At 39.7% G+C, this 25341-nt stretch overlaps 1 protein-coding gene and 1 long non-coding RNA gene across 4 annotated transcripts in view; one reads left to right on the top strand and one right to left on the bottom strand.

The window, feature by feature from the left end:
- LOC138763934 (MOB kinase activator 3C-like) overlaps positions 1–24479 on the top strand; it is a 61280-nt gene extending 36801 nt beyond the window's left edge. Inside the window, exons 3-4 of the mRNA XM_069938948.1 lie at positions 16841–17043; positions 23785–24479. Of these exons, the coding sequence (XP_069795049.1) occupies positions 16841–17043; positions 23785–23814 (233 nt within the window). The 3' untranslated portion in view covers positions 23815–24479. The remainder of the gene's footprint in view (positions 1–16840; positions 17044–23784) is intronic.
- Positions 1–25341, bottom strand: part of LOC138763935 (uncharacterized) — a 50146-nt gene that overhangs the window by 3900 nt on the left and 20905 nt on the right. The window contains exon 3 of one of the 3 annotated variants that reach the window (XR_011357909.1): positions 14234–14344. The exons of the other annotated variants lie outside the window; for them this stretch is intronic. This is a non-coding gene — a long non-coding RNA (uncharacterized lncRNA). The remainder of the gene's footprint in view (positions 1–14233; positions 14345–25341) is intronic. 3 annotated transcript variants of the gene reach the window in all.

Genomic DNA, 25341 nt, shown 5'->3' with positions numbered 1-25341 from the left:
TGTGATTTTATTTAATACCTGATTTAGATCTTCCCAAAGCTTTTCCACTTTCTCACATGCCCAAATTGCATGTACTGTTGTTTCAGTTTCCTTCTTACAGTGAAAACATCTATCTGATACTGTTGGGTCCCATTTATTTAAATTTTGGGGCGTGGTGTATAGCCTGTGTAACCAATTATATTGTATCATGCGTAATCTCGTGTTTATGGTATTTCTCAAAGTTCCGGAACATAGCTTTTCCCATTTTTCATCTTTTATCTTTATGTTTAGATCTTGTTCCCACTTTTGTTTGGGTTTACAACTTATTTCATCGTTCTCTTTCTCTTGCAGCTTGATGTACATGTTTGTTATAAATCTTTTAATTATCATTGTGTCTGTAATCACATATTCAAAGCTGCTTCCTTCTGGTAACCTCAGCTTGCTTCCCAATTTGTTCTTCAAGTAGGTTTTCAGTTGGTGGTATGCAAACATACCATGAGTTATACCATATTTGTACTTCATTTGTTCAAAAGATAATAATTTATTTCCCAAAAAACAATTTTCTATTCTTTTGATCCCTTTTCTCTCCCATTCTCTAAAGGAAAGGTTATCTATTGTGAAAGGGATTAGTTGATTTTGCGTCAATAATAATTTTGGTAGTTGGTAATTTGTTTTTTTTTTCTACATGAATCTTCTTGCAAATGTTGAGCAGCAGGTGCAGTACTGGTGAACTTCCTTGTTGCACCAGCTTTTCATCCCACTTATAAAGTATATGTTCTGGTACCATCTCCCCTATTTTATCTAGCTCTAATCTCTCCAATCTTTTCCTTTGTTTGATAAAAATCTGATAGATATATTAATTGTGCTGCTCTATAATAATTCTTAAAGTTTGGTAGCTGTAACCCCCCTGTTTATACCATTCTGTTAATCTATCTTGTGCTACCCTCGGTTTCCCTCTCTTTCCAAAGAATTTCCTTATTATTTCCTTTAGCTCATTGAAGAATTTCTCTGTTAAGGGAATTGGTAACGATTGAAATAGGTATTGTATCCTTGGGAAGATATTCATTTTAATGCAATTTACCCTTCCTATCAGTGTTAGTGGTAAATCTTTCCAATGTTCTAAGTCATCTTGTAATTTCTTCATTCATGGCTGATAATTTAATTTGTATAGATGGTCTATATTATTATCTAGTCAAATACCTAGATATCAGATTGCTTGTGTTTGCTATTTAAATGGTGATTATTTCTTAAACTTTGCGAAATCCGCTTTATTCATTGGCATCGCTTCACTTTTATTTGCATTGATCTTGTACCCCGATACTTATCCATATTCCTTCAATTTCTTATGTAATTCTTTTATTGATAATTCTGGTTCTGTTAAGTATACTATGATGTCATCTGCAAATAGACTGATTTTATATTCCTTCTCTTTTATTTTATCCCTTTTATTTTATTTTCTGTTCTTATCAGTCCTGCCAAGGGTTCTATAGCTAATGCGAACAGTGAGGGGGATAGTGGACATCCCTGCCTAGTTGACCTGCTTAATTTAAATTGGTTAGATATATATCCATTTACTGTTACCTTCGCCAATGGTCCCTTATATAATGCTTTAATCCAATTAATATATTTCTCTGGTAGGTTGAACCTCTTTAGTACTTTGAACAAATAATTCCATTCTACCGTGTCAAAGGCTTTCTCTGCATCTAAAGCAACTGCCACTGTTGTCGTCTTATTTCCTTGTACTGCATGGATTAAGTTAATGAACTTACAGATATTGTCCGTTGTTTGTCTTTTCTTAATAAATCCAGTTTGATCTAGTTTTACTATTTTTGGTACACAGTTGGCCAATCTGTTTGCTAATAGGTTTGCTATTATCTTATAATCTGAGTTAAGTAGAGAAATAGGTCAATACGATACTGGTGTTAGTGGATCTTTCCCCATCTTTGGTATTACTGTAATTATTGCTGTTTTGCATGAATCTGGCATCTTTTGAGTTTCTTCAATCTGGTTCATTACTTCCAGGAGAGGAGGAATTAATAAGTCTTTAAATGTTTTATAGAATTCTATTGGGAGTCCGTCCTCTCCTGGCTTTTTATTGTTCGGTAGCTTTTTTAATATACCCTGTATTTTCTCTATTTCAAATGGTTTTATTAATTTGTTTTGCTCCTCTTCTTGCAATTTTGGTAGTTCAGTTTTAACTAGAAACTCATCTATTTTGTCTTCTTTCCCTTAGTTCTCAGTTCAATATAATTGCTTGTAGAATTCCTTGAAGTTTTCATTGATCTCTGTTGGGTTATATGTAATTTGTTTGTCCTTTTTCCTTGATGCCAATACCATTCTTTTAGTTAGATCTGTTTTAAGCTGCCATGCTAGTATTTTGTGCGTTTTTTCTCTTAGCTCATAATACTTCTGCTTTGTCTTCATTATGTCCTTCTCCACCTTGTACCTTTGTAGTGTTTCGTATTTTATTTTGTTGTCCACAAATTCTCTTCTTTTTGTTGTATCTTCCCTTGTTGCAAGTTCTTTTTCTGTACTTACTATTTCCCTTTCCAGCTGTTCTATTTCCTGATTGTAGTCCTTCTTCATCTTAGTTACATAACTTATATTCTGCCCTCTGATGAAAGCTTTCATTGCATCCCATAATATAAATTTATCTTTCAAGGACTCCGTATTTATTTCTAGTACATTTTAATTTGGCGCTCAATTAATTCTCTAAAATCCTGTCTTTTAAGTAGCATGGAGTTTAATCTCCATCTATACGCTTTTGGTGGGATGTCCTCCAGCTCTATTGCTAAGAACACGGGTAAGTGATCCGATAACAATCTAGCTTTATATTCCGTTTTCCTAACTCTCCCTTGGATGTGGGCTGACAACAGGAACAGGTCAATCCTTGAGTATGTTTTATGTCTACTCAAATAATATGAGTATTCTTTCTCCTTTGGGTGTTCTCTCCTCCATATATCCATAATTTTCATTTCCTGCATTGATTTAACCATAAATTTGGCTACTTTGTTCTTTCTGCTAGTCTTTTGTCCAGTTTTATCCATCTCGGAATCCAAATTAAGGTTAAAGTCCCCTCCTATCAGTATATTCCCCTGCGTATCTACAGTCTTCAAAAAGATATCTTGCATAAACTTTTGATCGTCTTCATTAGGTGCATATACATTGAGCAAATTCCAAAATTCTGAATACATCTGACACTTTATCATTACATACTTCCCTGCTGGATCTATTATTTCCTCCTCTATTTTGATTGGTACATTTTTATTGATTAATATAGCTACTCCTCTGGCTTTTGAATTATATGATGCTGCCATTACGTGCCCTACCCAGTATCTCCTTAATTTCTTGTGTTCCACTTCAGTTAGATGTGTTTCCTACACAAATGCTATATCATTTTTTTTCTTTTTTCAGTAAATTTAATAGCCTCTTCCTTTTGATTTGGTTATGTATTTTGTTAATATTTATAGTACAAAAACAAAGGCGAGAAATCAGACTGCTCAAACTACAGGGGAATCACGCTGCTCTCCATTGCAGGCAAAATCTTCGCTAGGATTCTCCTAAATAGATTAATACCTAGTGTCGCCGAGAATATTCTCCCAGAATCACAATGCGGCTTTCGCGCAGAGGAACTACTGACATGGTCTTTGCCCTCAGACAGCTCCAAGAAAAGTGCAGAGAACAAAACAAAGGACTCTACATCACCTTTGATGACCTCACCAAAGCCTTCGACACTGTGAGCAGGAAAGGGCTTTGGCAAATACTAGAGCGCATCGGATGCCCCCCAAAGTTCCTCAACATGATTATCCAACTGCACGAAAACCAACAAGGTCGGGTCAGATACAGCAATGAGCTCTCTGAACCCTTCTCCATTAACAATGGCGTAAAGCAAGGCTGTGTTCTCGCACCAACCCTCTTCTCAATCTTCTTCAGCATGATGCTGAACCAAGCCATGAAAGACCTCAACAATGAAGACGCTGTTTACATCCGGTACCGCACGGATGGCAGTCTCTTCAATCTGAGGTGCCTACAAGCTCACACCAAGACACAAGAGAAACTTGTCCGTGAACTACACTTTGCAGACGATGCCGCTTTAGTTGCCCATTCAGAGCCAGCTCTTCAGCGCTTGACGTCCTGTTTTGCGGAAACTGCCAAAATGTTTGGCCTGGAAGTCAGCCTGAAGAAAACTGAGGTCCTCCACCAGCCAGCTCCCCACCATGACTACCAGCCCCCCCACATCTCCATCGGGCACACAAAACTCAAAACGGTCAACCAGTTTACCTATCTCGGCTGCACCATTTCATCGGATGCAAGGATCGACAACGAGATAGACAACAGACTCGCCAAGGCAAATAGTGCCTTTGGAAGACTACACAAAAGAGTCTGGAAAAACAACCAACTGAAAAACCTCACAAAGATAAGCGTATACAGAGCCGTTGTCATACCCACACTCCTGTTCGGCTCCGAATCATGGGTCCTCTACCGGCATCACCTACGGCTCCTAGAACGCTTCCACCAGCGTTGTCTCCGCTCCATCCTCAACATTCATTGGAGCGCTTTAATCCCTAACGTCGAAGTACTCGAGATGGCAGAGGCCGACAGCATCTAGTCCACGCTGCTGAAGATCCAGCTGCGCTGGGTGGGTCACATCTCCAGAATGGAGGACCATCGCCTTCCCAAGATCGTGTTATATGGCGAGCTCTCCACTGGCCACCGTGACAAAGATGCACCAAAGAAAAGGTACAATGACTGCCTAAAGAAATCTCTTGGTGCCTGCCACATTGACCACCGCCAGTGGGCTGATATCGCCTCAAACCGTGCATCTTGGCGCCTCACAGTTTGGCGGGCAGCAACCTCCTTTGAAGAAGACCGCAGAGCCCACCTCACTGACAAAAGGCAAAGGAGGAAAAACCCAACACCCAACCCCAACCCACCAATTTTCCCCTGCAACCGCTGCAACCGTGTCTGCCTGTCCCGCATTGGACTTGTCAGCCACAAACGAGCCTGCAGCTGACGTGGACATTTACCCCCTCCATAAATCTTCGTCCGCGAAGCCAAGCCAAAGAAAAGAAGAAAGAAGATAGTCATATAATTCAATATGACTATTTCATACTTTGTTAACATCTCATTTCTGCTTCCTCACCACCACCTTTCCCCTTTTCCCCATTTCCATTTCTGTTTTCTTTTTTTGAACGCACTGTATGACAACACTTCTAAAACATAAAATATTCCCACCGTCCCCACATCTAAAATTCCCTTAACCCCAAATGTCACCCCCCCCTCCTCTGAGTTGCCCCTTGTCCCTTGCTGGGCAACCACAACTTTCCTCTCCATTTGGATTGCGAACCCACTTGCTAGCGTCAACTGATTTCGCAGTGACTGTTATTCTCTCCCATCCAAACCCCCAGAAAAGACTTTTTATCTTCACATATAACAAAGCTTGCTCTCTTCCCCCCCCCTTACTTCCTTTCTTCCCTTTTCTTTCCCTCCTTTAGTTCTTACTTATACATTATTTTTTCTTCTTTATATGTAGTTTGTTGTCATTCTTTGTTCTTGTTACATCCCTTCATCTCTCTTTCTGTCTTGCAGACATTCTGCAAATTCTCGTGCTTTCTCCGGATCCAAGAACAGTCTGTTTTGCTGCCCCGGGATAACTATTTTAAGCATCGCTGGATATCTTAACATAAATTTATAGCCTTTCTTCCATAGGATCGATTTTGCTGCATTAAACTCCTTCCTCTTCTTCGGGAGCTCAAAACATGTCTGGGTAGAAATTTTTTTTTTGACCTTTGTATTCCAGTGGTGTTTTGTCTTCTCTCGTTTTATTCATTGCCTTCTCCAATATATTTTTTCTTGTCGTGTATCTTAGGAATTTTACTAAAACGGATCTTGGTTTATGTTGTGGCTGTGGTTTTAGGGCTAATGTTCTGTGTGTCCTTTCTCTTTCCATTCCTTCCTGCATTTCTGGCATTCCCAGGACCTTTGGGATCCATTCTTTTATAAATTCTTTCATATCTTTGCCTTCTTCATCATCCTTAATGCCCACTATCTTTATATTGTTTTGCCTACTATAGTTTTCCATTATATCCATCTTCTGAGCTAACAACTCCTGTGTTTCTTTAACTTTTTTATCACTTTCTTCAAATTTTCTTTTTAAGTCATTCACTTCCATTTCTACCACCATTACATGTTCTTCCTCATTTTCTAATCTTTTCCCTATATCTGTTATGACCAGCTCTATTCTACTCACTTTTTCTTCTGTAATTTTCATTTTTCTTTTGATGTCACTAAATTCTAGTGTCAGCCATTCTCTTAATACTTTCATATGTTCTTGAAATTTTTTTTATCTATGTACTGTCCATTCATTTTACCTCCTATTTCTCTGTGCAGAGCTTGGTGTTCTCCTTCTTCTTCTGTGTCTGCTCTTGGGTTTGTGTTTTCTATTTCTCTTCCTTGTATGTGTTTCTCTTCTGACTTTACTGCTGAGTTGCTTGTCTCAGTTTGTTGGGTTTTTTTTTCCATGGTGTCTTGATGTTGGTCCTCTTCTTCCGGTTTGGTTATCTGTTGTGTCTCTAGTTTCTTTTTTTCATTCTCTCCCCTCCCGTTCCCATTGTTTTCTTTATCTTCCAGCTGGAAGCGCTGCTCTCTCAGCTGTTCGTGCTGTGGAGTTTCACTCCACAGCTGGTCCCCCCCTCCCGTCGGTGTTGTCTTTGTCGTGCGCATCGCACATCTCTGTTTGGCTCCATGAGCCATCTTTGCAGTCCTGCGTTCGATGGGTCGTGACCCTGTGGGGTCTCCACTGACCTCAGGGAGTGGGCTCTTCTTTCCATGGCGGGTCCCTGCTTTTTCGTATTGGTAAGGCCTTCACCTTTCTCTTCCGGCATCTTTCTTTCTTTTTTTCTTCCCATTGTTTTTGGCTTTCCTTTCTTAGGTGCCATTTTCGCCACACCTTTATTTTTTTAGTTGTTGTGATTTGTGTGTCTGTGGCTTTTTTCCTTCTTTTCTGGAGAGAGCTCGTATTGTCCTACCGGCCACTACTCCATCACGTGACTCCTCCGTCTGATATACATGTTCAAGCATTAATGAAGGTAGCAGGAGATGGTGAAAAAATATAAGCAGAATTCTTCCCTTCATTAACCAGGGACTGAATTCAACTATATAAGACATCATCAACAAGTAGAGGCTGAACAGGGTAAGTTTATTTTCCTCGAAGTAATGGAAGTTGAGATATAAACAATTATGTGGACCAATGATGGGACAGATACTGAGAAATCTTTCTCTTTAGTATCTATGACCAGAGTGTGCAGGTTCAAAATGATTGATAGGAGATTTAGAAGAAATAAAATGAAGAATTTTTCTTCTTGAGAATGGTTGCAATCTAATTGAGGGGGTAAGGGAAGGAGATAGTGTCACAATGTTCATGAGCTGTTTCCATGCTGTATCTCTCTATGATCCTGTGACTTCAAAAGGTTACTGACAAAAACTGGATGGGAGAGTGGCCACAGTATAAAAGTCCATCAGGCAAGGAAGGACTTTGCAAGTTGAATGTTTACTTGGTGTTATTTAGATGAGCACTTCATATATCATGCCATAGAAGGCTACAGTCAGAAAGCTGGAAAGGAGAGTTCGTATAGAGAGATGCTTAAAGCGTGGTCACGGTAGGCAAAGGGTCTGTTTCCCTGCTGTTTGACTCAGGGTAACCAGCAAATAGGATCAAAATATGAGGAAATTTCCCACCCCAGAACACAGACTTCAGACAAAAAGCTCTCTACATGGCAGCCACAATACTGTGGCATTAAAGGATATCAAGTGGATGAGGAAAATTATGTAAGTGGGCAGTCCAAATCACTCCAATCCTCTAACTTTTGGCACAGATAGAGCCACTGCAAGGTGCAGACTCACTCCTTGGCAGAATCGCTTTGTGGTGCATGAAGATTTGTAAAAATCAGACAGATCAGACTGGCAGATGCAGAGAGTTATGCTCTGATATCTCAGTGGGAACCTTTCATTAACACCTCGTTGCTGACTTGCTATGAGGTTCACTCCTCATTTTACTGGGAGCTAAAAACAAAGCTCATGAGTTACATGTTGCTGGTTCAATTTCTGTCAGCAAGGCAAAGAAAAGCATTGCTTCCGATTATGATGATGACATCATCACATGTCCAAATAATGCTGGAGAAATGCCAAAAGGACTAAGAAGACTTGTGCCCAGGCCAATTTCTCTGTCAACAGGCCTGCCACCCAAAATAGTTGCCATTATGTTAAAATATAATACGAAAATGCTTTGAGATGTCCTGATGTTGTGAAATATGCTATGTTATGCATATTTGTCTAGCTTGTAAACAAAATTATATTAATCCCGAGAGAGAATTTAGTTTTCTTTGCATGTTCTTTCTTGTGTGATTCTATGAGCGATGGCATGCCAGTAATGGAACCTGGCAGAATTCATTTTGAGTGCCTTATTCCATTATTGCATGACAATTCTGAATGTTTCCTTCCTTAAGTGGATTTACGCAACCATGCCAACCAATATTAGCGACTCGAGTGACGATTTGAAATAAATTGTTTGTTTGACTGAAAATGACATCTGTAATTTTGTAGATGTTTCAGAATTCTGAATTCAGCAAAAATATAATTAAGCTGGAAAAATTGCAGGAAAAAAAAAGCACAAGAATATTACTGAGTCCAACAGGCTTGAATTTTAAGGAGAGGCTGAATAGGCTGGAAGTTTAACCCGGGAGCAAAGGAGGATAAGGGGGACCTTATTAAAAATCTATAAAATCATGGAGGATATAGACAAGGTAAATAATCATGTTTGTTTCTTTTCTTTTCCTTAGCATTCATGATTATTGAATCAGTCAACTTCAGTTTTATCAAGCTCTAAAGAGTAGAAACTTGATATCAGGGGCAAAGCAAGTCTATCACTGTATTTTCTCTGATGTAAATTATTGATAATACAAGTCAGTGATACTCAATCTTTTTCTTTCCATTCACATACCACTTTAAGTATTCCCTACACCATAGATGCTCTGTGATTAGTAAGAGATTGCTTAAGGTGGTATGTGGGTGGAAAGAAAATGTTTGAAAACCACTGTTTTAATTGTACCTTTTTCTTTGGCTTGGCTTCGCAGACAAAGATTTATGTCCACGTCAGCTGCAGGCTCGTTTGTGGCTGACAAGTCCGATGCGGGACAGGCAGACACGGTTGCAGTGGTTGCAGGGGAAAATTGGTGGGTTGGGGTTGGGTGTTGGGTTTTCCTCCTTTGTCTTTTGTCAGTGAGGTGGGCTCTGCGGTCTTCTTCAAAGGAGGTTGCTGCCCGCCGAACTGTGAGGCGCAAAGATGCACGGTTTGAGGCGATATCAGCCCACTGGCAGTGGTCAATGTGGCAGGCACCAAGAGATTTCTTTAGGCAGTCCTTGTACCTCTTCTTTGGTGCACCTCTGTCACGGTGGCCAGTGGAGAGCTCGCCATATAACACAATCTTGGGAAGGCGATGGTCCTCCATTCTGGAGACGTGCAGTTAGATCTTCAGCAGCATGGATTCGATACTGTCGGCCTCTGCCATCTCGAGTACTTCGATGTTGGAGATGAAGTTGCTTCAATGAATGTTGAGGATGGAGCAGAGACAACGCTGGTGGAAGCGTTCTAGGAGCCGTAGGTGATGCCGGTAGAGGACCCATGATTTGGAGCTGAACAGGAGTGTGGGTATGACAACGGCTCTGTATACGCTAATCTTTGTGAGGTTTTTCAGTTGGTTGTTTTTCCAGACTCTTTTGTGTAGTCTTCCAAAGGCGCTATTTGCCTTGGCGAGTCTGTTGTCTATCTCGTTGTCGATCCTTGCATCCAATGAAATGGTGCAGCCGAGATAGGTAAACTGGTTGACCGTTTTGAGTTTCGTGTGCCCGATGGAGATGTGGGGGGGCTGGTGGTCATGGTGGGGAGCTGGCTGATGGAGGACCTCAGTTTTCTTCAGGCTGACTTCCAGGCCAAACATTTTGGCAGTTTCCGCAAAACAGCTGAAGAGCTGGCTCTGAATGGGCAACTAAAGCGGCATCGTCTGCAAAGAGTAGTTCACGGACAAGTTTCTCTTGTGTCTTGATGTGAGCTTGCAGGTGCCTCAGATTGAAGAGACGGCCCCTCAACCCAAGTCCAAAGCCCGCTGCACAGCTCAGACGGCAAAGTCCTCCTCAGTGACAAGATCTCCATCCTCAACCGATGGTCAGAACACTTCCAATCTCTTTTCAGTGCCAACCGCTCAGTCCAAGAATCCGCCCTGCTCCAGCTCCCTCAACAGCCCCTAAGACTAGAGCTGGATGAGGTCCTCACCCGGGAAGAGACATATAAGGCAATTGAACAACTGAAAAGTGGCAAAGCAGCAGGTATGGATGGAATCCCCCCCAGAGGTCTGGAAGGCAGGCGGCAAAACTCTGCATGCCAAACCGCATGAGTTTTTCAAGCTCTGCTGGGACCAAGGAAGCTGCCTCAGGACCTTCGTGATGCCATCATCATCACAAAAACAAAGGCGAGAAATCAGACTGCTCAATCTACAGGGGAATCACGCTGCTCTCCATTGGAGGCAAAATCTTCGCTAGGATTCTCCTAAATAGAATAATACCTAGTGTCGTCGAGAATGTTCTCCCAGAATCACAGTGCGGCTTTCGCGCAAACAGAGGAACTACTGACATGGTCTTTGCCCTCAGACAGCTCCAAGAAAAGTGCAGAGAACAAAACAAAGGACTCTACATCACCTTTGTTGACCTCACCAAAGCCTTCGACACCGTGAGCAGGAAAGGGCTTTGGCAAATACTAGAGCGCCTCGGATGCCCCCCAAAGTTCCTCCACATCCAACTGCACGAAAACCAACAAGGTCGGGTCAGATACAGCAATGAGCTCTCTGAACCCTTCTCCATTCACAATGGCGTGAAGCAAGGCTGCGTTCTCGCACCAACCCTCTTTTCAATCTTCTTCAGCATGATGCTGAACCAAGCCACGAAAGACCTCAACAATGAAGACGCTGTTTACATCCGGTACCGCACGGATGGCAGTCTCTTCGATTGTACCTAATTGACTCGTTATGTGCATGGTTTCATAACTCCAAAGGAAATGGGCCAATAACAATTTTTCTCAGGCATAATATTTCAGTAACAATTGTGTCTAGGACAGTGATTCTCAACCTTCCCTTCCCACTCACATACCATCTTAAGCAACCCCTTAATAATCACAGAGCACATGGCATAGGGATTACTTAAAGTGGTATGTGAGTTACCCTTTAGACCTACTTTTGAATAAAGCTTATTCTGATGATTGTTTAACATCCTTTCTCCCAATTATATAGTTACTTGTTAATTCAAGTTCTATCCTGATACAGACCTGAATGCAAACTTCTAATCCTGTGATTGCTTTTGTTGCAAACTAGATTTGTAAATTAAGATTTATTCTGCTTTAGCTTTACTGTTTAAAAATATTTGCTTGGTTAACAGCTCTCAAAAATAGTACAAGCCAAGATTCTCTTTGTTGTTGTGCATCATATGTGGTAGTAGTGAGTGAACAGCGGGGCACAACCAGGCTGAGAAACAGCTTTTTCCCACGGGCAGTGAGAATGCTGAACGATCAAAGGAACTGCTCACACTAACCATCCGAGATGCTCATATTTCCTAAACAATATCTATTTATTTGAATCTATGAATACTTGTCCGGCATAAGTCTATTTTGTCTGTATCTGTGTTATGTCTGGTTGCATGTCTGCATGTTTTGCACCAAGGACTGGGGAAAACTTCATCAGGCTGTACTTGTGCAATCAGATGACAATAAACTTGACTTGAAATTGGTCCTAACAGTTTACCCTTTTTTGGCTCCTTGTAATTTTACTTACATCAATCTTATCTCACCTCACTCTTCTGCACTGAGTAGATGCTGCTTTCAAGGTTTGAGATGCCCACAGGATATGTTGCTTGTAACTCCTGCTCTCTTTCACATACTGCAATCTTCTTTCCCCCACCCACCAATCTCTTGCCCACACTGACCTTGCCATTTTTTAATCCTTTGTCTTCTCTTTCCCATCTCCAATTTCCTCTCCTGATCTGATCTCCAGCCATCTCCTTCCTTCAATCATTTTCACTCCAATCTCCTTCTCCTCTCTCTAACCCCCTCCAAAATCTTCTTCCACGATTCTCCTTCTGAACCTCATTTCCTCTTCCAGCTCCTTTCCTTGTCCCACTCTTTTTTGCATGTTAACTGTAAGTTGACTTAAAAAAGGCTGGTGGTATGTTTTGGTTTCCAACTGGGTGGATGTGCAGCCATGCCATTGGATAAGCAAGTGAAATTCTCGGACTTTGACTCCACAAACACTTGTGCATCTATAGAAAGTGCTTCCTAATATTGCCAGGGATGTAAATTCTGACTCTTCTGAGACTGTTCATAAAGAATGTTACCCTAATCAATGCAGTCAGCGGCCAGAGAACTGATACACCAAGCAGAAAGTATTTCTGTGCTGTTGACAAGACAGGTACCATCTCACAACTAAATGGATGAAATTCTAGGAAGTTTCATTGGGTCTGACACGAAGAGACAGAAGATAGTAGAAGCTGAACATAATTCACTGGAAATTTATCCATTCCCTCCAACATTGGCATATTGCAACTGTGGTATGTGTTACCTACTGGCTACATTGAAACAACTCACCTTCAACAGCACTTCGTCATTGCTTCAAAAGGGAACCAACTTAAAACAAACCATGGTAGAGCAAGTAATGCATTTTAGAAGATGATAATATTTGGTATAAGTCTCTTGCTCAAAGGCAATATTCTTCATACTTTTTCTCTGACTGCAATGTGTAATTAATTTTCTGGCTTTGAAACAAAATAAATCTTGTTGAAAACATCAAAAAAATTCCTGCAGGCAGTAATAGTGCATGGATATAAAACACATTGTTTTATATTGCTCTATATGAGTTTGTATTGGCCAACACCAGCTCATTGATTTTAACTTTAATCTTGGTAGAAAGTTCTGGGAATGATCTACAAACTAATCTATGCTGTCAGAACAAGCCACGTCCTCTTCTCTCCATTTGTCTCACTCTCTCTTGATCTCAGTCACTGCATTCGACAGTCACCCAATATGCCCAGGCACTTGGTTGCTCAGTTGGACAATGAAGGTAGAAAAGAATGCAAACTGGAATATTTTCATACAGGGTGAGGAGGAGGAAATGTCAACCTTGCAAGAAGCGCATACAGTAGAAGGTCAGAACCTAACTTGTAAATTATCTACTGAACTCAGCATTGGGAAGGCATGTGGGTTCTGAAAATCAAACAATGCATGGTTAGATGAAACTTCACCCTGAACATCAACATTCAGTGGCAGAACTGTTTGCTGATTCAGACTTGCTGTTAAGCCAAAGGTCTCTGTGACTGAATGGGGTTTAGTTTCTCTGACCTAGAAATGGTTGAGTGCCCTTGAAAACTGCACCAACTACTCACTGGCCTCAACTCAATTTCGTCCTTAATTTGTCATGAATTCTGATTGTATAAACAAAGAAATGGATGTTGGAGAACAGTCTAAATTTTTTTAAACCAAATACCAAATTGATTTTCCTTGTATTATTAAAGATATGTTAACATAACGAACAAAAAACATATAATTAAACAGAAGAATTTAATTTGAAAATGAACATAGAATTTTCCAACTGACAATTAAAGTGTTAATTTGATTGTCACTGCCTTGCTTTGATTGAGAATTAATTGAAAAACACATTTGCACTGACTGGAAGATGACTTGTACACAGCAGATGCATGAGAAATAACCTGAACCAAAACCTATATTTAACTCAGAGTTAAAAAAACAGTTGTAGAACTACATTTGACTCTGAGCACAATCTATCTTACAAAAGAGGATATTCTAAGATTTTATGATATTTTGGCTTTGAACTCAAGAGTAGGATGTGGGAGGGGTTTGATTGTGCTTATAGGTCTGGCAAGATGAATAGGCACATCAAATAGAATTTCTTGTTACAAACTTGTCACACTTCTTCTCTCTTCTCCTCCCCCACCCCATCTTTTTATTCGGACACCAGTCTAGGTTTTGCTCATATCTTGACAAAGGTCTCAGGCCCGAAATACTAGGTTACCCTTGTTTAAACTCCACTTAAAATTCTCTACTCTTCTTCAGAGTATCAATGTCAATCTTCCAGTTACTATCACTCCACCTTCTTTCCAATATCCTATCACCTCTTCACCCCTTCCCAGCTTCTTCTCTTACCCTCATCTTGATAAAGTTGATATCACCCTTCCTACTCTCTCGATAGTGTCCTGATCTGAATGCTGCCTGAAGAGTCTTTCCAGTTGTTCTTTGTTTGTATAATTCCAGCATCTGCAGTTTTAAAAAATTAATTAACTGCTCATTTAGTATTACTACATTCATTGGCAGATAAGTTTTCATAATCCAAAAAATATATATAACAGCCCTGTTTTATTTCGGGAAAACAGGTAGTTAGAAGACATGGATTCAGATTTTAAAATCAAATCATCCTTCTCATGAAGGTTCTGAATAGCTGCCTCACTCAACCTTCACCTCTTGTTCCCGTCTCTTTCCTGGTTTTACATCCTTTTTGGAGTATGTCTCTCCAACCTCCTTAGTTGGTCTTATTGAAGAAATTGAATTAAAGAAAGTCAAGGGTGTTAATGATATTTATTCCTTGAATGTTCTTAATAGAACAGATTATCTGTTGTCTGGGAACATTTTGAAATGGGTGAGTAGGTGTTTTTTCTTCTTTCTTTGGCTTGGCTTCGCGGACGAAGATTTATGGAGGGGGTAAATGTCCATGTCAGCTGCAGGCTCGTTTGTGGCTGACAAGTCCCATGCGGGACAGGCAGACACAGTTGCAGCGGTTGCAAGGGAAAATTGGTTAGACTTGTAGATTTCACACTTGTTGCAAACATTTACATTTAAAACCAAATGTAGAGCTTTTTATCATGTTACATCTGCATCAAACATTAGTTAAATCACATGCTCAATGCAGTTTGGGTTACCTTTTTATAAATAGGATATGGAGGCGTAGGAGAAGGCGCACAGAAGATTTGCAAAAGCATTCATAGAAGAGGAGGGTCGACATATCAGCAAAGGATGAACAGTGTTATTTTTTTCTTGAGAAAAGAGGACTCATGGGTAATCTGAGTCCTTCATGATGATAAAGGATTCAGAGAGGACATTTCCACTTGAGGGGAAAACTAGAGTCTCCTGAATAAAATATGCAGCAAGAAATCAAAAAGGAAATTCAGAAGAAACTTCTGAGTGGGCACATGAGTAGAGAATGGTGGTAATATGAAATGTGGTCACCTTATTTGGAATGTATGGGTTTAGAAATATCTTAAGATATTATGTAGTTTATGTTTGTGTCTGGTTGATATGTCTTTTTTTTGCTCCCCTTGCGGGGCGTGTTTATATTGTTTTAGTTTAGTTTATTTTGTTAATCTTAAATAAAGTTTTTTTTTAAAAACAGAGAATGATGGTAATATGGAATTCCATATTGTAATCAAGATATTCACAGATATCGCCCTCAAATACTGAAAGATTGCCAGACGTGTTATAGACAAAACCAGAGCAAATATCTCTGTTCAGACCCACCATTCCAAGATGATAGAATAAATTGTTACCTTTTATTGAATCAAATTCCAAATTTTTATTAGTACAGTAAAACCTCGTTAGAACGCAGTAGTTAGGGTCCAAGATTTCATACCGCGTTACAACCGGAACGAACAGGAAGCAGGAAATCAAACCAAAAATTGAACATAAGCAAACATTTTTTCAATAAATATAAAAGCAAAAAACTTCACCAGAAGAATGTTTTTAATTTAACAATGTTTTTGAAGTAGGAATCACATTCCCCAGAATAACCAAGTAATGAAAATAAATATAAAAACTAAAGATGCAGGAAATCTGAAAAAGAAAACTGAAAATGCTGCAGTCTCATGTAGCATCTGTGGAAAAAGAAACAATTACAATTTTAGGTCAAATTATTGTAACCAGGGAGTGGTTACAAATGGGGAAGTTGGATATACCCCTGAGGGAGAAAATGATGTGAGGGCTCTGCTGAATATTTTGGATAAGGAAATAAGAATTGAACACAAGCACCGCACAGATAGATGGGCCAAGGGTCCTGTTTCTATGCTGTGTAACTTTTAATTTCACATAATATAATAAGGCCATTAGGTTTAAGTTTTTTTTAAAAAATGAACTGTGTTATTAATGTATTCCTAAAATACAGTGAAACCTCGTTAGATTCGTTAATCTGTGGAACCGCTTATAGCGCGGGTGTCTGTGGACCCCAAACATTGATTTTAGGAGGCCAGGCTAACAGTGGCCAACAGCCACAAACTCAAAAATGGACTCTTGTGGCTCATTTACAAGATGAGTATGTTAATATGTGGAGTTTAAAGGTCTTATTATAGGGTTTGAGTCACAGTCGTCTGTTTTCCTGCTTCCTGAATCATGACATGCATGAATCTGTTCCGCGACTCGGCTGTAACGCGGTATGAAATCTTGGACCCTAACTACTGCGTTCTAACGAGGTTTTACTGTACTAATAAAAATTTGGAATTTGATTCAATAAAAGGTAACAATTTATTCTATCATCTTGGAATAGTGGGTCTGAACAGAGATATTTGCTCTGGTTTTGTCTATAACACGTTGTCTGGCAATCTTTCAGTATTTGAGGGCGATATCAGATCTTGATACTCATTACCTTGGCTGTACTGGTCAACTGCCTTACAGGAGGAATGGAAGAGCCCTTTGAAGTGATATTGGAAAGAGTCTTATGTATATGTGTTTTTTTTTTTCCCCAGACCTTACTATTTTTCTCTTTGCTAGGTGTTCCCTTCCCCAAGAATTTCATGCAGATCTGTAAGAAGATCCTCACTAGACTTTTCCGAGTCTTTGTTCATGTTTACATCCATCATTTTGATCGGATTACCACAATGGGAGCTGAAGCCCACGTCAATACATGCTACAAACATTTCTACTACTTTGTGACTGAATTTGACCTGATTGATGAGCGGGAGTTGGAACCTTTGGTACGTTTGTTTACATCAATTGTTGTACAGCATACTTGCTTGACTAATGGGTACATTTTATATATGTGCTTGCATTGTCATCATATGTATGTGATACTCCGGTTCTCGGTTACTCTTGATATTTGTTTGCAACTAGAAGATTCTCATCAGTAATGAAATTCTTTGGAGGGGGATGTCAATCTTGTTCCCATCTTTATCCCACCTAATAAAAAAGGAAAGGTTTCAAAGGATATGGACCAAATGCAGGCATATGGGAAAGGTTTGGTCAGTATGGACAAGTGGTGTTGAAGATTCTGTGTCTGTACTTTAAAACATCACGGCTCTATGCAATTTCTAATGTCTAACATTGTTTTGATCTCATACAAGCCTGTCTCTGCTTTCCTCTCCCTGCTTACTTTGTTCTTTTCTGTGGTTGAATGCATTTACCTACAAGGTTTTTTTTAAGATTTTTTCCTTGATCTCTTTTTTTTTTGCTTTTTTTTTGCTTTTTTTTCTGGTGCTTTTTCAAGGTAGTAAGTTCAAATTCATTATAATCTAACTGTACATATACAACCAGATGAAACATGTTCCTCTAGACTATGGTGCACACACATACACATATAATACATTTCTCTCAGAGCACATAATAATCACAAAAATATAATATAAAATAAATATTCAAATGAATTTAAATTTATAAACTTGCCCACAGTTTGACCCACACTTCAATTCCCTTCAATGGCAGTTGAGATGAGAGCCTAAAAGGCATATGTTCAGAGAAAGCGCTAATCAAACCAAAAATTGAACATAAGCAAATATTTTGTCAATAAATATAAAAGCAAAAAACTTCACCAGAAGAATGTTTTTAATTTAACAATGTTTTTGAAGTAGGAATCACATTGCCCAGAATAACCAAGTAATGAAAATAAATATAAAAACTAAAGATGCAGGAAATCTGAAAAAGAAAACTGAAAATGTTACAGTCTCATGTAGCATCTGTGGAAAAAGAAACAAGTATAATTTTAGGTCAAGGACCATTCTTCAGAATTGAGAAAGAAGGAAAACAAAGCAAAATGCTGCAAGAGTTTAGTGGATCAAGAAGCCTCTGTGTGCTGATATTTTGAGTTGATCCCCCCCCCCCCCCCGGCTTCCTCCCATGGATGCTGCCTGACCCACGGAGCTCCTCCAGCACATTGTTTTTTCAATCCAGATTCCAGCATTTGCAATCTCTTGTCTCAGAGAAAAAGAGAAAATAAAATAGCCTAAATAAAGAGGGCAGTGTCAGGAATAGAGGCTGGCTGTTTCCCTCTGGCATTCCTCTTTACCTTTTTATAATCATGTCCCAGAAAGTGAGACTTTTCAAAATTACCTTGATTTCACAACTTTAGCAACAGTACACAGATAAAAGACCTTACTTCTGATTTAATGAAGAGAATTATTTAGTATTACATGCACCAAAATACAGCAAAAAAAATTGTTTGGTGTGCCATCCAGACAACTGACTACATTACTTCATCCTAACACAAGAATTTTAGTGTTGCACCTGTTGCTTGAACCCCCCCCCCCCACCCCCCCCCCACCACCTCCCCTGACTAACTTGTTTTCTTTCTTTCTTAGTTCTGATGAAGGGCCTTTGACCTGAAACATTAACTGTTTCTCTTCGACAGATGCTGTTGGACCTGCTGATGTTTCCCTGTCTGTTTTTGTGACAAAGTAATGTTGGGTTACAGCTACATGATTAGATTGTTACATCTACCAATAGAAGACATTTTTTGAAGGCAATGAAAAATGGTGTACCATTGATACCAGCGGATATAGTGAATTAAAAATTTCTTATTTGTCCAAACACACATGCTATCAGTTATATTGCTTGCCAACTGAGAAAATGCTGTGATAAACGTAGCAAATAATGTGCTAAATTAATTTATTTGGCTCCATCAACATTAGAATAGGGGATGATGGTACCACCTCTTTTCCAAATAGCATCATTCTAAATGATTTCATTTGATTTCATCAAAATAGAAACAAAGTCAGGTGGGAGGGAAAATAGTTACAAACTAAAACTGGAAGAATTCCAAGCCAGATATCTGTAATATTAGGAAAATTAATGAAGGCAGAATAGTAGACATGGTGATGTTGTCACTTGGTTGGAGCAATAGAGTGGATTATACAAGGATTATTGCATACTGGAATCCTGTCTGAAGCATAATTAGATGGTGTCCCCTGTTATTGAAGGGTCATGACACCATCTTTGTCTTCACCCAGTTTGGCTTAACACCAGCTAACCTCTCTTGGCTCCCGGTAAAGCAATGCCTTGTTTGTAAGATTCTCGTTGGTGTTTACGGTGGCCGTCATGGTTAGCATAGCGGTTAGTGCAATGTTATTATAGTGCCAGAGCCCTGGGTTCGAATCTGGTGCTGTCTGTAAGGAGTTTGCACATTCTCCCTGTGCCGGTGTGGGTTTCCTTTGGATGCTCTGGTTTGCTCCCATCCTTCAAAATGTACAGGGTAGGGGTTTGTTAGTTAATTGGGTATATTTGGGTACTATGGGCTTGTCGGCCGAAAGGGCCTGTTACTGTGCTGTGTGTCTAAATTTAAATTTTTATTTAAATATTTAAATTTACAATTTAAAAATTCCTAATCGGCCTTGCCCATCCCTATCCCAATAATCCCAAGATGCAGCTGCGTACCCTTGGGAACATTGACGTGTCTACTATTCTATCCTCTTAATTGCAGCTAAATATAGTTGCTCTGCTATTAGCAGAATGGTCAATGGGTCTAGGCAGATTAGGCACAGACTAGATGGGCTGAAGACCTTTTTTTGTGCCATAGTGTTCTATGATTCAATGGAGCGACTTCATTGATAATGGGTGTAAACTCTGGAATTCTTTCCTTTTATATTTCTGTGGCTTACTTTTCTCACTTCCTTTAAGATATTAAACATGAAAATTATTTCTTCATTTATCTGACATTTTGTTGCAATACACATTGTCAAATTTGCTTAATTGGAATTGATGGAAATATTTGATGTTCTGATAGCGACCACCGACAGCTGCCAAGATGAAAGGGATACTAATTAAAATCCCTGGTTCTAATCAACAAGAAGATCAATTACAAGACGATTGCATCATCATTATATAGTAGTCGTCGTCATTGAAGGGTCAGATTTGTAATCACATGAGATACTTGGTGTGCAATATCATAATGTATTGCTGGACAATACCTACAGCTCCTAGAACGCTTCCTGGAACGCTCCATCCTCAACATTCATTGGAGCGACTTCATCCCTAACATCGAAGTACTCGAGATGGCAGAGGCCGACAGCATCGAATCCACGCTGCTTAAGATCCAACTGCACTGGGTAGGTCAAGTCTCCAGATTGGAGGACCATCGCCTTCCCAAGATCGTGTTATATGGCGAGCTCTCCACTGGCCACCGTGACAGAGGTGCACCAAAGAAGAGGTACAAGGACTGCCTAAGGAAAGCTCTTGGCGCCTGTCTCATTGACCACCACCAGTGGGCTGATCTCGCCTCAAACCGTGCCTCTTGGCGCCTCACAGTTCAGCGGGCAGCAACCTCCTTTGAAGAAGACCACAGAGCCCACCTCTCTGACAAAAGACAAAGGAGGAAAAACCCAACATCCAATCCCAACCAACTAATTTTCCCCTGCAACCGCTGCAACCGTGTCTGCCTGTCCCGCATCGGACTTGTCAGCCATAATCGAGCCTGCAGCTGACGTGGACATTACCCCTCCATAAATCTTCGTCCGCGAGCTCCCTCAACAGCCCCTAAGGCTAGAGCTGGATGAGGTCCTCACCCGGGAAGAGACATATAAGGCAATTGAACAACTGAAAAGTGGCAAAGCAGCAGGTATGGATGGAATCCCCCCCAGAGGTCTGGAAGGCTGGCGGCAAACCTTTGCATGCCAAATTGCATGAGTTTTTCAAGCTCTCCTGGGCAGTTTTTCAAGCTGCCTCAGGACCTTCGTGATGCCATCATCATCACCCTGTACAAAAACAAAGGCGAGAAATCAGACTGCTCAAACTACAGGGGAATCACGCTGCTCTCCATTGCAGGCAAAATCTTTGCTAGGATTCTCCTAAATAGAATAATACCTAGTGTCGCCGAGAATGTTCTCCCAGAATCACAGTGCGGCGTTCGCTGGACAATAAAAGAATATTAACGCAAATTAATACAATAAGACCTTAAGACATAGGAGTAAAAACAGACTATTCAACTCATCAAGTCTGCCCTGCCATTTTATCATGAGATGATCCATTTTCTTATTTGGCACCACTGCTTGGCCTTCTTCCTGTAACCTTTGATGCCCTGGCTAATCAACAACAGTCAGTCTCTGCATTAAATACACCCAGTGTATTTCTGTGGGTTTTTTTTAACCACTAAGTTCCACATTATAAAATGATTTTTACTAAAATAATGAATAACAGGTCCACTCTGAATGTTGTCAAGTTGTTTCCCAAACTATGATAAATAAAATTACAATGAAAACTACAGCATCTTTATTCAAATATTTCTTTGCCCTTCACTCCTGCACAGACCTAAATTTCATAATTACTAACAATTAGCTTTAATTTCAGAATAGAGATAACCCTTGTTAATAAAAACATTGTCCAGTATTTGTCCAACAGTAGATTTATTAATGTCTCAATTTTTTTTCAATTCTTTCTCTATTTTACAACAATTTTTAATTACTCCAAGGAATGGTTTGGGTAAAAATCCCTTTTCAGGTTTAGACTTTATGAACAGATGTGAAAACAAAAATGCTCTCTTTAACCCCACTAATTCATGATACTTACATTAAAACCACAGGGTACCTATGACTTTGTATGATGGATATAAAACAAGTTCCTTCCCGATGTAGGATTTGTCTGATCATCGGGAACAAATGAGAACTAGTGATAACCGTTCTGGCAGGCAGTAATGTAATTTGGAGTACAACAGTAGAAAATGTATTGCCATTAAAAAGAATGGTGCTCTAAGTTGTAAAGTTACAGTAAGTGATTAACACTGGAAAGTGTACAGTTATGACAATAACAAGGTCACATCTTAAAAATGTTAAAGTTCAATCTGTTTTATCTCATGGCACTAATTGTCAGCAGCTGGGCATAAAGTAGTTATGCCATGGTTGCAAATCACTGTTGCCAATTTAAGCAGTGAAGAGATCATTAAATTCTCTGAATGCATTTGTGAACTCAATGTTGACTGAGAGCAGTCCCACATTTAATTTTTTATTCTTTTGCATAATTTACCTTGTTTGAAGGAGTCCAGTTACACAAGATAACCTGCAGATGCCGGGGTCAAGTGCAATACACAAATGTACTGGAGAAATTCAACAGGTCATGCAGCATCCAAGATTCAAGATTCAATTTATTGTCATAGTAATAAAACAGTGTCATATTACATGAAATTTCTTTTGCCTGCTGCAAGGCAGACAGGTTCGCCACTGGCAGAAATTGCCGAAGCACTTCCTACATTTCTTTCAGTCAGAGAGAGAGAGAGAGAAGCAAAAGAAAGTCCACCCCAGAATCACTTGAGTGTCCGGCCAGTTCAAGCCATTCTCCAGCAGTCCGCAGCCCGCTGTGAGTCTACCGACAGCAGTCTCCAGCAGCCCACAGAAGCTGTGGGCTCCTCGCCTCAAGTCGCCAGCAGCCCACCGCATACACTGGTCCCTCGCCCTCATAGTCTCTCACTGGTCCACTACCATGGTACAGTCCCGCGGATCATCTCCTCCGCTTCTCCTTCTCAGATGGGGGTGGGATGATCTTTCCATCCTCTGACGCCCTGCTCCAGTCCTCCGCTTCCCCACAGTCTGCAACCCCTTGTGGCTGCTGCCGATTAATAGGGGCCTCCATCTTGGACACAGACCCTGTAGTCGCTGGATCTGAAATAAAACCACCGTAGGCTCCTCCAATGTCCAATGGGCCTTTCAAAGCCTGTGTGGAGTTGACGGCAGGCGACTGGACGGCTGGACCTATTGGGTGTGCTGCATCTCGCAGTAACATAAGCTCGTCAACATTTTGGGCCTGAACCCTTTGTTTTTTCCCGGGCTGCTGAGTTTCTCTGCACATTTGTGGATTCAAGGAGTCCAGTCTCTCTTGGCAGACCAAGGAAAGGACCCTTTATTGTTATTTCAGTTGGATCAATTCTAAACAGACAAAATGTTTCAACCTGTTAAGATCACAAAAAAAGAATCTGGGTATGTAACTCATGGAAAAAAAAATCATGAATGAAAAATCCAACTGGGGACCCACATGCTTGAATGATAACAGTGTTAGAAGAAATATGTTAAACTTGAAATTGCTTAAATCAATATCTGCCAATTAAATGCAATATTCTAGTACTTTAAAAAAAAATTCACCAACCCTAAGGAATGGATGAAGCAAAAATCTACTGAGGTTTATATCCACCCTTTCCTATTTGTGGATTGTTAAAAGTTTTCAGGGTTTTAACATGCTTCAATCTAAGACCACAAGAAGTGGAATAACTAGATTGCAGTCATTCACTACAATAAACATCTTGAAAAGTCTTACTACATTAAGGAGGCGTGGGTGGGGTTACATACATGAAAACTATTCCTGCTGACTTTTTCCGTGCCACAATAAGCTTGGCTTCAGAGTTTTCTGTCACCCAATTTAACAGTCTGGTTATTCAAGAAAATGTCTGTGCTGTGAAACTCTACTAAGTTCTAATTATATTCGTTTTCATGCGCAGAAACTTAATACATTGTTCTTCTTTTTAACAGAAAATCATGACAGAGAAAATTTGTCACTAATTCCACTTGAGAGTGGCCACTCAAAAAACTCTCCCAGAGGCATTTAACTCAGAATTTGAGCTTCATATTATCCAAGACAAAGAAAATAATCAGAAAATGGGCATCTACAATTTAAATTATTGCAACTCCTGCACAAGCAAATTCTTTTAAAGTCAAGAATCAGACTAATAGCTACAGTGGACACTGAAAATTGTGCTTTCTAAACACTTTTGGGTGTATTTTATGGATTTTGGACTCCTGATCACAAAAATCACCTTAAAGCTTTCATATCATGTACCATTTCTAAGATAAAACCTATTTAGCAAACTACATCCAGCTAATTGACAACATGCTTCATGCATACATAACTATGAAGTGCAACATTTCATTGAAAATTTATTTCTGCATTCGCACTTGAACTTTTTCCCTGCTGACCTTAGTGCAGTCAGTGATGAACATGGTCAAAGGTTTCACCAGGACATTGCTACCATGGAAAAGTGGTATCAGGGCAACTGGAATTTATCAATGTTAGCTGACTATTGTTGGACTTTGATACGAGAGGCATCAAATGCAGAGTACAAACGAAAAGCAGCAGCTGAACATTTTTGGGTCAGCTGAAGTAACACAATGTATCAGCATTATTATGTGATTTAACAGGCTAAATTCAATAAAAGGTAATTTAATGTTTCTCCAACCTCCTACGTGATACAGCAAATCTGAAATTATCTTTGTGTTCAGCTTGATGTTGTCTATCATAATCCCCAATTTTTTTTTAGGAAGCAAATTTTTGGAAAAGTTTGTTGCTCAGTATTATCCAAGTCAAAGAACATTATTAGAAAATGGGCATCTGCAATTTAAATTATTGCAACTCCTCACAAGCAAATTCTTTTAAAGTCATAATCAAGAATCAGACTAAAAGCCGTCCAATCTTGAAGTTATTGGAAACAGAGTGTCAGTGACAAATTGATGAAATGACACTCACTTCAGTAGAAGTACCTTTGGAAATCCCACTTTGCATTCTCAAAACTAATTTATTTCAGTCATCTGACAGCAAATCAATATTCCTGTTATTTTTACTCTTAGGTTCGAGAAAGCAAATACGGTTGTTCTAAACGCCACCTAAAAGGTTCTATTCTGAGAATTTCTCTCTAAATTGAAATAGTTAGTTCAAGTTATGACGTTTGTTTAATTAAGAAGGCCTGGATTATAATGGGGACCATAATATACTGGCCAAAAGCAGTGTGGTTCAAACACTATTAGTGGATGTGCAATCATTGCAACATCTTGCATTCCACCCAGCTTTGACCCATCCAGGTTAATGCAACTCAGCAATGGATTCAGACAAAAATGACTCCATGTATGATACCAAAACTGATCAGAACTTGGTACTAGCATGTGAAATGTAACAGGCTGGAAATTGTTGCAAAATGCCAGCTGGAAATATTTTTCAAAAGCATCATTCAGTTCATGATTCCTGCAAGATCACAGAAGTCCTGGATTCACTGGCTGCTCTTATCCTGTGATTGATGGCTGTGATCGGATGGTGGT

This window comes from Narcine bancroftii, chromosome 5 (assembly GCF_036971445.1).
Source record: "Narcine bancroftii isolate sNarBan1 chromosome 5, sNarBan1.hap1, whole genome shotgun sequence".
In the NCBI taxonomy this organism is placed as follows: Eukaryota; Metazoa; Chordata; class Chondrichthyes; order Torpediniformes; family Narcinidae; genus Narcine; species Narcine bancroftii.
Note: the sequence above shows the minus strand (reverse complement) of the source record. Positions and strands in the feature narration are given on the sequence as shown.